Source organism: Acartia tonsa, chromosome 2 (assembly GCF_053477335.1).
Source record: "Acartia tonsa isolate MP-2025a chromosome 2, ASM5347733v1, whole genome shotgun sequence".
Classification (NCBI taxonomy): Eukaryota; Metazoa; Arthropoda; class Copepoda; order Calanoida; family Acartiidae; genus Acartia; species Acartia tonsa.
The window spans coordinates 1,119,617-1,133,507 of NC_137261.1; the positions used below are offsets into that span (position 1 = coordinate 1,119,617).

The window sequence follows — 13,891 nt, forward strand, 5'->3', positions numbered from 1 at the left end:
CTATTTTCTAAAGCTCTGAAACGATTTGGTAAGCGCCGCGAAGAACTGCGGTTCAACAACCCCGGCCGGGGTTAAGCCATCCACTCGCTTCACAGCTTGCTCAGTGTTCAATTATATAATAATTGTATAGTAAAATGTAAAATGTAGGTGAACGGGGAAGGAGAAGTTCACTACAACCCTGAGCTAGGTACATAAATAGTAAATGTACTGCAGAATCTTAAAATTGCTAATAAATTACAATTTGATTATTTACTCACTATAATATGTAATAATTTATTTATTATCTTGCCTGCAATCTCTTTCAGGAAGAAACTTAGTATCCTAATTAATATGCAATCTTTTTCAGGAAGAAACCTATAGTTAAAATTGTAAACTTTTATTAGTAACTCGCCCTAATTATATGCACCTTAGAGGAAATAAAATCTTATCTTATCTTATCTTATTATTAATATAAAGTTTATTATTCCTGCGTCGGCAATAATCACGTGTCCATCTGCCATCACCATTTCATACTCTTGATTTCATACAGTTTTATAATTTAAATCTTTTATGTTAAACTAGCCACTGTGCCCCTAGCATCTAGGGGCGTTATATTCGAAGGGTTACAGATACAGAAGGACATAAAAATAGTCTAAAACCATACCAAGACTTATTTATAAAAATAAAATAGCCTAAAACTATTTCAGGACCTATAAATAAACTTTATTGTAAAGAAGATCCGTATCGGTGCAGCGTTTGGCGAGATCCTTCGCTACAGACAAAAAAAACTACTACGCAAATTTTCGCGAAAAAAAAACGAATTCGCAAAATTCGTAAAATTCTAAAAGAAAAAAATTGGGGGGGGGGGTTGTTTTGTTTTGGGGGAGGTTGGGGGTGTCTCACTCCCCAAGAAAATAGCTTAAAACCACCACAGGACCAGTAGGTATATTCCCTGAAGAGTAGAATCCGATCGGTTCAGTGGTTACCGAGATCTTGAGGGACGGACGGACAGACATCAAGCTACTTTGCATAGAAATAAATTAACATTCCAGAATTCAAATGTCTAACCTTAATTTTCGGGGTTTTCCTCAAAATGCTAAGCGAGTACAAAAAAACCTCAACCTTATTTTTAAAAGCGAAGCTTTTCTATAATTAGGGTCGGTCCGTCCGTACGTCCGTCCGTAACGGATAGCTTTTTTCGTTAATTTAGACATGTTAGAATTGTCCTATCGATTTCAAATTTTGCATGATGATTCCTTTAGTAGTTAGGTACGATTTAGAAAGCGTAGCAACTCTATAATCATTTCCAAAATGTCCGTACGTCCATTTTAAAGATGTTGATTTTTTTTACTTTTTTAAAAAGCTTTTTTCGTTAATTTAGGTATGTTAGAATTGTCCTATCGATTTCAAATTTTGCATGGTGATTCCTGTAATAGTTAGGTACGAGTTAGAAAGCGTAGCAACTCTATAATCATTACCAGAATGTCCGTACGTCCATTTTAAAAATGTTGATTTTTTAAACATTTTTAACAACAAATTTGTATGTGACCTAATTATCCGATTGGTCTGATTTTTGGTATACTGATTCCTGGGACAACAAAGTACAATATTTTAAGCGAAGCAACTCTATAATCAAGTCCTAAAAATGTAAGTATGTCCATAATCATTATCCTGTATCAAGCAGTTTTTCAACAAATTTAATTACAATTTTGCTTTGACTCTTATACATTCGCATTCTGATTATTCAGTTCTGACATTATACAAGTGTTAATGTCCGTTTGTCCTACCGTTTCAGAGCTTCGCTTTTATGGATGTTGTCATCCTTGTTTAAATAAAAGGAAAACAAAGTATGATGAGGGGTTAGTCCTTTTTCTTAGTGCCTAACCTCTATGGGCCTAAATCTGTGGGACCTATACATTAGATGACCTAACTGCTCATCTACAAATGTTTCAAATTATTTTGAAAAAAGGTGAGAGGGTCCTGTGCTTTACTAGGCAAATTAAGGGAAACCGCCGTTTATGTTGCAAATGATTTTTATCATTTCAAAAGTAATATTATTGTTATAGGGCTTAAAATTAACCCTATGGTATTTGATGAAGTATAATAACATGTTTGTGCCTATGCTACTTAAGATATCAAGAACAGTAAATTAACTTCTTGGCTACTGAAATATTATTAGTCAAAAAGTGCTGTCGTCATTTTGCAACTTAAGATATGTAGAACAGCTAAATGTATAAAACATTAGAGTAAAACAATAGAGGGTATGTACCCACCACGTGGACCCTGTACCGACTTTCAATTGGATCTTTGACTATAAGCCAATAGCGTCGGGAATATTAACACAGCCAAGTTACTAAAAAAGAGCAGAAAGCAATTTGCTAGCAGACGAAAAAGGTCCACTTGATACAGGTAGTTATCTGTGTTCTACATCTATATCTATAAAATTGCATGCCTAGAGAGATATGTTCAATGAGACCATATTTATGACTTGTAGTCTCAATACCTCCACCCATGACCAGGCCTCCAATAGTCAGGTTATCCAGTTCTGGTACTATGGGCAGAGTGTAGCCCTGCAAAAAAAAACATGAAAATCTACCAGGGATCTAAAGGGATAAGACAATAGCCGGTAAATTGATGTAGATACTAAGTGATGAAACAATAGAAATAGAAGAGTAGAAGAATATTCTGAACCCTTTTTTCGTCAAATCTAAGAGAGAACATTCCTAGCAGACAAAAGTATTGTTTACTTTCGACTCAAGCTGATGTGGATTCTTAAAAAATGATAGACTCGCTATTCGATAGTGAGGCAAAATTATTTTTGTGAAAAATCATCCAAAAGCACATTAAAAATCTACAAAAATTAAACAAAATCATATGTTAATAACCCTCTTAAGATTTTATTTCATTTTTGTAAATTTTTTTATTAGATTTTGGAGGATTTTTCACAAAAATAATTTTGCCTCACCAGCGAGTTGCCAGCCTAACTTTTTTTTTAAGAATCCAACTTTGTTTCAAGCTTTCAAATTGTAAACGAAATTTTTGGGCAATTAATTCTGATTCCGCAAAGCTTTCTACTAAGAAAATATAATAATACTGTTAACAGCTGACTTTTATGTATGTATGAAATGAAAAAAAACATGCCTTCGTAGGAAAATGTGTACATAATTTCAACCAATGAGATCCAATGTAAATTCCGATGCGATTCTCCTATTGGCTCAATCAGACATTCCCTCTCTTTCTTAGTACCTTTATTGATGAAACAAAAAATTACCCATTCTGTAGATTAAAATAAGTTTTTGAAACGGTTAGACACTCTACCAACCAATCAAAATTTAATAAAAGTTAAAAATGTTGTTAAACCAACAAATAAGAAAACTGTATTATGAAACTTTGGGGACTAGTGTAATAAACAGCCCAATGTCCCGTCCCTCCCTGCTAATCCACTCTAGTTTGAAATGTCCGTCTGTATGTCTGTCGATCTGTCTGGAACCGTGATTTTCTCGGCTCTAATATAAGATAGACGGTTATTTTTTTGGTATAGATCAGTCTCACTATTAATGCATCAATATATCTATCCATCTATCTGTCCATCTATCTGTCCACCTATCTGTCTATCTATTTGTCCATTAATCTGTCAATCTATCTGTCCATCTATCTGTCCACCTATGTGTCCATGTAAATATCAATCTATCTGTCCATCTGTATGTCCATCTTTCTGTCCACCTATCTGTCCATCTATCTGTCCACCTATATGTCAATCTATCTGTCCATCTATCTGTCCATCTATCTGTCCATCTATCTGTCCATCTATCAGTCCATCTATCTGTCCATCTATCTGTCTCACTACTGTCCATCTATCTGTTCATCTATTAGTCCACCTATCTGTCCACCTATCTATTCATCTATATGTCCATCTATCTCTCCACCTATCTGTCCATCTATCTGTCCATCTATCTGTCCATCTATCTGTCCATCTATCTGTCCATCTATCTGTCCATCTATCTGCCCATCTATCTTTTCATCTATCTGTCCATCTTGTCCATCTATCTGTCCATCTATCTGTCCATCTATCTGTCCACCTATCTTTCCACTTATCTGTCCATCTATCTGTCCATCTATCTGTCCATCTATCTGTCTACCTATCTGTCCATCTATCTGTCCATCTATCTGTCCATCTATCTGTCCATCTATCTGTCCATCTATCTGTCCATCTATCTGTCCATATATCTGTCCATTTATCTGTCCATCTATCTGTCCATCTATCTGTCCATCTATCTGTCCATCTATCTGTCCATCTATCTGTCCATCTATCTGTCCATCTATCTGTCCATCTAACTGTCCATCTAACTGTCCAAATATCTGTTTATCTATCTTTCCTTCTATCTGTCCATCTAACTGTCCATCTATCTGTCTATCTATCTATCCATCAATCTGTCTATCAATCTATCTATCTATCAGTCTATCCATCTATCTACAAACCTCTTGAGCCAGAAACTTGTTTAGGTAGTCCATAAAGACAACTAGCTATTTATCTGTCCATCTATCTGTCTATCTATCTACGTACCTCTTGAACCAGAAACTTGTTTAGATAGCAAATACAGATACTTGGTTCCACATGAACGTAGTAATTGTAATTAATCTTTACGTCCATTATATATCTATCTATCTATCTATCTATCTATCTATCTATCTATCTATCTATCTATCTGTCTATCCATCTATCTGCTCATCTATCTGTTCATCTATCTGTTCATCTATCTATCTATCTGTCTATCTACCTATCTAACTACCTCTTGAGCCAGAAACTTGTTTAGGTAGTCCATAAAGACAACTAGCTATTTATCTGTCCATCTATCTGTCTATCTATCTACGTACCTCTTGAACCAGAAACTTGTTTAGATAGCAAATACAGATACTTGGTTCCACATGAACGTAGTAATTGTAATTAATCTTTACGTCCATTATCTATCTATCTATCTGTCTATCTATCTATCTATTTATCTATCTATCTATCTATCTATCTGTCTGTCTATCCATCTATCTGCTCATCTATCTGTTCATCTATATATCTATCTGTCTATCTGTCTATCTACCTATCTAACTACCTCTTGATCCAGGAACTTGTTAAGGTAGTCCATAAAGACACTAGCTATCTATCTATCTCCATCTATCTATCAGTCTATCTACGTACCTCTTGAACCAGAAACTTGTTTAGATAGCAAATACAGATACTTGGTTCCAAATGAACGTAGTAATTGTAATTAATCTTTACGTCCATTATCTATCTATCTATCTATCTATCTATCTGTCTATCCATCTATCTGCTCATCTATCTGTTCATCTATCTATCTATCTGTCTATCTACCTATCTAACTACTTCTTGAACCAGAAAATTGTTAAGGTAGTCCATAAAGACACTAGCTATCTATCTATCTCCATCTATCTATCCATCTATCTGTCCATCTATCTGTCCATCTATCTGACCATCTATCTACCTACCTCTTGAACCAGAAACTTGTTTAAATATCCAATACAGACACTAGGTTCAACATGAACATAGTTGTTAATTTTGTCTATAGACAGCACATGATCCAAATCAACTTCAATCCTAAATAGTTTTATTTACATATCGTGTTATGGACAGCTTTCCGCGGATATCAAAATGAAAAAATATAAGATTAAAACCAGTTTTAATTTTACATTTTTACATTTGTAGACAACTGGATGTAATGCGTTGCTATAAATGATTTTTCAGTATGCCTGAGAACCGGTTCTAATTCAGCGGATATTAATCGGTTTTGAAGCCATACTGGAAAGAAAGTCCACTCGCCCGTTTGATTGAATATTTAATTTATAATACTAGCAGCTGCTACGCCCCTAGAGACACAATAAAAGCTTCCTTGTAAAAGAGAATCATATCGGTCCAGTGACTAGCGAGATCTTTGAGTATATAGAGTACAATTTATAAGAGAAATTTCATTCAAAATACAAAAAGCCTTTTTGGCTGACGAAAAAAGAAGTTACAAAATCATATCATTCGGTGAATTTCCATTTACGTTTTTCTTGGATCATCGAAAGAAAACGCAGTAGCTGCTTTCGTCGTATTTTCACAGTAGCTTTTCTCTAATTTCTAGCTTCAGGGGGTGCTCTAAAACTGCGAGGCAATCATTGACTTTTACCTAACCTTACCTAAAATCAAAAGCTACTGTAAAAAATACAACGAAAACTACTACTTTGTTTTCTTTACATGATTATTTTACTAACCTGTACATTGAACCCTTGTAGGCGATAGATTGGGGGGAAACACTTTTCCAGCTGGGGCGAGCAGTACACATTTTCCTATGGGAGGGCTTCAAATTACGATCATATATAAAAAAATGACTTAATACTGGCCTACCATTGGTCAAATATAATGTGTATATTGACCTACTATTGGTAATTTAGTATGTTGTATTGGACTATCATTGGCCTTTTTTATTATGACATAATTTTTTTTATAGGCACTATATAGAGCTTAATTCTCTTATATTTTTTAATTGATTGCAAAAATCATAAGGATCGACTAGAAATTCATTTGTTCCCAAAATATATTCAATAAGAAAGAATAAAGTACTTTTTGCAACTGGTTAGAATTATTACATCTCTCATTGGTCTTTCGATTATTTTAGATTAACTTGATAGTTATTTATCGCATCATATTATAGACAGCATTCCGCGTATATTTAGATAAAAAATTATAATATTAAAACCAGTTTTGCTAGCCCATGCCTTCGGCCCCTCGGCTATGAAAAACTTGTATAAATTTTATGATCTTATATTAGTATTCTTGGAAATTTGTCTGTAATACGGTAATACGATGTTATACATGATTTTTCAGTATGTAGATAAAGGTCACTTAATCAATGGAAGAAAATCATTGTAAATAGTAAAAAAAAATATTATTTAATCAATCAAATAATTTGAAATGCCTTTCCTGCCCTTTCCCTCCACCTTCCATCTTCGCACCTAAATTAAACAAGATTAGTTTTCAAAGGGGGGAGGCGGATGTGCCACTTTTTGAAACCAAAACTAAAAGTCAAAGGAACTCAACTAAAAAAAGAGTTACAGGTCTGAGATTTTGCATGGCAGTTGCTTAATAGGGGTACAATATGGAACTGTAAAGAAACGGCGGCGCAACCACCGAAAACCGCCGAGAAAAGGCAAAAAAAATCGGCGGGAAACGCCGGTTTTCGGCGGTTGCGCCGCCGTTTCTTCACAGTTCCATATTGTACCCCTATAAAGCAACTGCCATGCAAAATCTCAGACCTGTAACTCTTTTTTTAGATGAGTTCCTTTGTTGACTTTTGGTTTTGGTTTCAAAAAGTGGCACATCCGCCTCCCCCCTTTTTGAGGACCATAGTTTTAGATGTCCCAAAGGCCATACAATTGACGAGAACGCATTTTTTGACGCAAGGTATAAAAGTTAAATGATTAACATCAAATTATTAAAAGCTTAAAAAAATTATTGAGATATATTTATAACGCTTTCTTATTCGTTGGCTTAACAACTTTGGGGACTTTAAATGTATTTTGATTGGTTTGTTTATTAAGTTGAGTGTCCAAACTACTAATTTTAATTATACAGAAAAGGTAATTTTGTGTATTAACATTTGGGATGTACATCAATTTATCTGCCATTGTCTTATCCCTTTGGAACCCTGATGTTTGTACCTGTTCCTGGATATGTGCTACTCTTTCTGCATGGGTGTTGCTAGCTTTCCTAAAATAGAGATGTCCAGTATTACAGACAATGTTCCACGAATATTAAAATAAAAGCAATATTAGTTAGCTTCGATGGGCCGAAAGTTTTAATCTTATCACTTTTCATTTTAATATCCACGGAAAGATATATCTAATACAGTGCGATAAATAACTATTAATTTACAATGTCTTTAATATTTTTCTTAAGTTTTTAAGAAAAAAAAAAAATTGTACCTTATGTAGAATTTGTATAATAGCATCAAGTAAAGAACAGTATCCCTTACCTGATATAGAATTTGTATAATAGCATCAAGTAAAGAACAGTATCCCTTACCTGATATAGAATTTGTATAATAGCATCAAGTAAAGAACAGTATCCCTTACCTGATATAGAATTTGTATAATAGCATCAAGTAAAGAACAGTATCCCTTACCTGATATAGAATTTGTATAATAGCATCAAGTAAAGAACAGTATCCCAAATGAAAGATGGCAGAAGCAACGTCAAAACAGCCACTGAAAAAATAAAGCCAGTTTATGATATTGAAAATAATTATGAATGGTTTTCCTACTGTTATTTCAATGGATTTATTATTACTTGGATCTTAAACCAGATTATCATGTAATCTGATAAAATAAAACTTGTAGCTGGTAAAAACGTTCGACCCTATCCCATCCCTTTACTCCATCCCCTCACCTCCTACTGTATGAACAAACTGACCATTATGTGATGTCTATGTTAGTAACCTAAACTAAAGACAATGTTCTCCATTGTCATAATATCCACTTATATTCTTCTGATGGTCCAACGATAAACGCAGGAGTCCCAAACGTCGGAGTGGACACTTAACCTAATTTAACATATTTTAGACCATCTTATAGGTGTTTTAAATGTCTAACCCCTGCGGGGGGCTTATTTGTTCATTCAAATCTGGACGTAACCTAATCTGTATAGTAATAATAATAAAATTAATATTTTAACACTCCTGCATTTGTCCACTCCGACGTTTGGGACTCCTGCGTTTGTCCTAAAACCCTTCTGATATCATATGAAGCGCATTAGACATTCGAGTAGTAGGCAACATTTTAACGTCCTTATTTTTTTACTGCGTTTTAGCACTGGATTCGAACCTAATACCTCCCTAGCAAAAGGCAACTATTGCATTACTTGCAGCAGGTACAGATTGCTGTTTATCACCCTGCTCCCTACAGTTTTATAAGACATTTTCTTACTCGCAGGCTCAATAAGTTTAGGGACTATTATTGAATTTTGTTTAGCTGGTTGATAAAGTTGAGTATTCAAACGTTTCAACCACTAATAATAATCTACTGATGGGGTAATATCGTGTATCATCATTGGGGACGTATATCAATTTATCTGCTATTGTCTTATCCCTTTAGATCCCATTCCCTGATTGCCTGCACTAAGCATGAATTAAAAGACACGAAATAAACTCATTCAATAAAAACCAACCATCTGTGACTAACAAAATCAAGACTTTACAATTACTTAATCAAATTTTTTCGTATTCATTCGAATCCGGTGGATAGAAACCGGTTCTCATCCATACGAAAAAACTATGTCTAGCATCGTATTACATCCAGTTTTCTACGAATATAAAAATGTACAATTATAAGATTAAAACCAGTTTGTTTGGCTGGTGCCTTCGGCACCTCGGGGTAAAAAAAACTAGTTTTAATCTCATAATTGCACATTCTATATCCGCGGAAAGCCGTTTATAATACGATGCGAGAAATAACTATCCTCAACTCCTAAATCACTGTTTTCAAAATATTGAGTAAACTTGAAAACACTCTAAATTAAAAAAAAACAATAACCATAAAACTAGGGATCTAAAGGGATAATACAATGGCCGATAAATTGATCTCTTCAATGATGATACTTAATTACCGTTTCTGTAACTTTCCAATCAATAAAAATACCCACTATTTTTGAGCCAACAAATAAGAAAACATTATTCTAATTCTATCCTATAATATAAAGTAGTAAGCGTTTTTTGTCTGTCCCGAAGGATCTCGCTAACCGCTGAACCGATATTATTCTCCTTTACAATGAAGCTTCTTATAGGTCCTGGGAAGGTTTTAAACTATTTTTAGGGAGGGTGTCTTCACCCTCCTCCTCCAAAAAAATATTTTTTTAATTGTTTTGAAACTCAAATTTAATATGGGATTAGGTCGAATTTTCCCCCCTTAAGTGCCCCTAGAGGCTTCTAGGGGCGTAGCCGCTAGTCTATAATACAAAGTAGAATAATGTCTGTCTGTCCTTCCCTCAAGATCTCGGCAACCACTGAACCTATCGGATTCTACTCTTTAGGGAATATACCTACAGGTCCTGTGACGGTTTTAGGCTATTTTCTTAGGGGATGGGACACCCACAACCCCCCAAAAACAAAAAATCCCCCAATTCTTTTTTTCTGAACATTTCGTTGGTCCTTTTACGAATTTCACCAATTCTTTTTTTTTATCACCTCTTGGGGCAAAGCCCCTAGAGGCTAGGGGCGAAGCCGCTAGTACGTTCATAAAATGAACAGAAAAATATGTCAACAAAAAACATTGGAAAAGGGATATACTATATTATTAGGGTTACAAGATTTCCCTTTCAGACAAACTATCATAAAAATCAGATTTTTCTAGAATTTTCTAGTTTCAGGAATTTCATTATTTGTCTGACTTTAGGTGTGCAAACACTTCCGTTAAACTTTAAATTGTCAATTTATTATAACTAGTGATGGGAATCCGGATCCGGAATCCGAATCCGGAATCCGCCCAATTTTCGGTCAATTTTGGAATCCGAATCCGGATCCGGAATCCGTTTTTTATAGCGGATTCCGGATTCTAAATTGGTAGGCTAAAATTACCGTCTTTTTTCTTACAACTCCCTCTGTTTGAAGGCAAAGATCAAAAAAAAATTTCTACATAACAAATTTTAATAATTACTAATGTGATGTAAATGTTTTAGTTATGCTGGAAGTCAACACTTTAAACAAATCAAGGCTTCAACCAAGTAACATAGTGATAAATTAACGAAAAAAGCTATCCCTCTGTGACGGACGGCCTTTTAAAATAATGCTAGAATCCGGAATCCGAATCCGGAATCCGCCAAAAATAAGAATCCGGAATCCGCAAGAATCCGTCACTTTTTTTGACGGATTCCTTCAGAATCCGGAATCCGAATCCGGCCCAAAAATTCGACGGATTCCCATCCCTAATTATAACAACTTCAAATTGTTATTATGACAACAATTACACAGGGAGGGAGGAGACATTTGTTTCTTTATTACACTAGTCCCCAAAGTTTTATTATAATTCTAATTCGTTGGCTTAACAATTTTAAGGACTTTTATTAAATTTTGATTGGTTTGTTTATTAAGTTGAGTGTCCCAACGTTTCAACCACTAACTGTAAAGGTGTAATTTTGTGTATCCATTATTGGAGATGTACATGAAATTATTGGCCATTGCCTTATCCCATTAGATCCCTGACAATAACCCCATCCACTGTCTTTGTTTTCTTATTTAAACACTCCCAATAGCTCCTTTAATACTCTGGTAACTTGTTAATATAAAATATATTTTGGATATGAAAATTTGTGTAATTGGCGGCACACCTCCTAACTCTGTGGTTGGTTGCTAGGGGGGTTAATAGAAAGAGGGTTAGGTTAGATCAAGGATGGACATGCAAACCAAAGCCTTATAATAAAGTAATATGATGTTTGTGTGTCTTTCTGTCCCGACGGATCTAGCTGAACCGATATGGTTTACCTTTACAGGGTAGATTTACATAGGTCCTGGGAAGTTTATTAATATTTTTGGGGAGACTACCAGCAACACCACTCTCCCAAGGAAATAAAAAAAAATACATTTTGGTAAACTATTAACATGTAAAAGATACAATATTCTGTAATACAAAATGATAAGGTTTCAGAATCAATTTACAGTTCAAAATATCAGGGATGCTTTACATAGTAATTTAAAATAAAGTTTTAAGTAAGTTATTTACATGCTTTTTTTAATGTACTAGTAGCAATGCCAGACATACAGACAAAGATCATGTTACTTTGATAGACATGATGATTGTCCTTGTCCAGAAAAATCAGGATTTTAGAACGATGGCCTTATACTCTGCGTTAAACACTGTCTATTTATCTTATTTGTAAGTAATAGTAACCTTTTTTTTTAGCTTTTTTCTTTTTGAGTTTTATCTATCAACATTCCTTGAATATAACTTAAAACCTGACCAATATGATGTTTACAACCAATTAGATTAAGGCACTACAAGGCAATCAATATTCCGAAAGAGAAGAAGGCGGAAGTTTTTAAAGCAAAAGTTGAAAAGGTATTTTTTAGAGACAATTTCTCTTGGAAGGGTTGAGTTGCCCTCCCCCTTATAGTTATAAACCCACCATGGGCCTATGTAAGCTTCACTGTAAAAGGGAAACAATATAATTCCAGCGTTTACAAGCAGACAGTCAGGCAGACGAACGTCCTGCTACTTTTATTTTAAGGACTTATCTATTTATTTTCCAGTATGGCATAGAAACCTATTTATATCCGCTAAATTAGAACAGGTTCTCAGACATGATACAGAAAAACAATGTATACTGTATAGCGTCGAATTACAGACAATTTTCCATGTAAATTGAAATAAAAAAATAATACTAGTTTGGTCAGCCCAGGCCTTGAGCCCCTCGGGTTATAATCTTACAATTTTTCAATTTGTTATCCGGGAAAAGCTGTCTAATACGATGCGATAAATAACTATACTTACATTGGAAACATCTATGCAGGAAGTTGAAGATATTATACTTGAACATGAGACAAACTTTATAGTCAGACAGACAGATATCTTGATACTTTTATATTAGGATTTATCTATCTATCTACTTTATAGAGAAAAAAATAAAAGAGAGGAAACGAAGCAACTAGAAGACGAAAATAGGCAGTGGGCCTAGAGGCCTACTCAGCGCTGTTGCCGCGCTAAAATTTATTGCTATTCCACTACTTTTCAAATGGGAGGATTAAAAATTATTAAAAAAATATTTATTTACTTTTTACTATTTCCATATTTAGGGCAAGAATATTAGATTAGATATTTTCGTTTTAATGTTTTAATTAAAAATTACATAGAATTTTATTTTTATTTAAAAAAATTTGTTCATGAAAGATGAATCCTTCTATTTCTAAAAAGGGGGAAATTTTTTCATAATGAACATTCAGCTGATTCTGACCGCCCACGGCTGTTTGCTAAATATCGCTTTTCTTTTTATTCACATTATTATTTATGATTGACTTACAAAAAGCCCTGGGCGGTTTTTGATTTTCGTCTGCTTCTAAATTTAGGGATGGGGAAGTAGTATTTTACCATGAAAAAGGGGTGAGTATTTATCCTCTTATCCTTTTTCCTTATGATCTACTTACATTGGAAACATCTATGCAGGAAGTTGTAGATATTATACTTGAACATGTGGCAAACTTTATAGTCAGACAGACAGATATCTTGATACTTTTATATAAAGATTCATCTATCTATCTACTTACATTGGAAACATCTATGCAGGAAGTTGTAGATATTATACTTGAACATGTGGCAAACTTTATGTATAAACTTCATTTCCATGCAGTCACTGGACCTTCGGGATGATCTACCTTCGTTGCCAACCATTTTCTGCAAATCTCTGAAATTATATCGATACTAGAGTAAGTCGATTTTGGACATTTTGGACCAAAGCGATAAATTGCAAATGATTTTTAGAAATATAATACACCTCTGGATGATTTAAAATTTATCTAAAGTTTAAAAACCGAAGACTACTATACATAGAATTTTATAGCTTTTTTTGAACGAAGAAATTTAGGATAATATTTGCTGCCAATAAATATAATTTTTCATATAAACCTGTTATAATGTATACAGCTTCCATTTAATTGCTCAGAGGTCGTGACAATGCGACTTCTTGTCCTTTTTTTCTTAGGCTTTTTTTTATAAATCTTTATGACATTACAATTTCATAAAATCCGTTGCCGTTTACCTGACAACCGTAGGTTTTGCGGCTGGCAGCTGCCAAGTACTGCTGCCACCTCCAAAATTTATGTATTGAGATTTCTAATATAAAATTTACATAAAGATAAACATATTAAGAAAAAAATGTTCT

General features: G+C 34.1%; 1 protein-coding gene across 8 annotated transcripts in view; it reads right to left on the bottom strand.

The window, feature by feature from the left end:
• LOC145333501 (delta(24)-sterol reductase-like) overlaps positions 1 to 13,442 on the bottom strand; it is a 30,061-nt gene extending 16,619 nt beyond the window's left edge. For 4 of the 8 annotated variants that reach the window (XM_080178673.1, XM_080178679.1, XM_080178657.1 and 1 more), the window contains exons 1-8: positions 13,278 to 13,442; positions 8,154 to 8,235; positions 7,690 to 7,738; positions 6,949 to 6,984; positions 6,244 to 6,314; positions 5,479 to 5,587; positions 2,432 to 2,549; positions 467 to 514 (exon numbers count right to left, since the gene is read on the bottom strand). In XM_080178673.1, coding sequence (XP_080034799.1) covers positions 467 to 514; positions 2,432 to 2,549; positions 5,479 to 5,587; positions 6,244 to 6,314; positions 6,949 to 6,984; positions 7,690 to 7,738; positions 8,154 to 8,235; positions 13,278 to 13,401 — 637 coding nt within the window. In that variant the 5' untranslated portion in view covers positions 13,402 to 13,442. Of the gene's footprint in view, positions 1 to 466; positions 515 to 2,431; positions 2,550 to 5,478; positions 5,588 to 6,243; positions 6,315 to 6,948; positions 6,985 to 7,689; positions 7,739 to 7,953; positions 8,047 to 8,153; positions 8,236 to 12,507; positions 12,581 to 13,157; positions 13,235 to 13,277 lie in introns of those variants that run through there. The other 4 variants (XM_080178691.1, XM_080178683.1, XM_080178707.1 and 1 more) reach the window with 4 other exon arrangements.
• Positions 13,443 to 13,891: the final 449 nt, after the last annotated feature.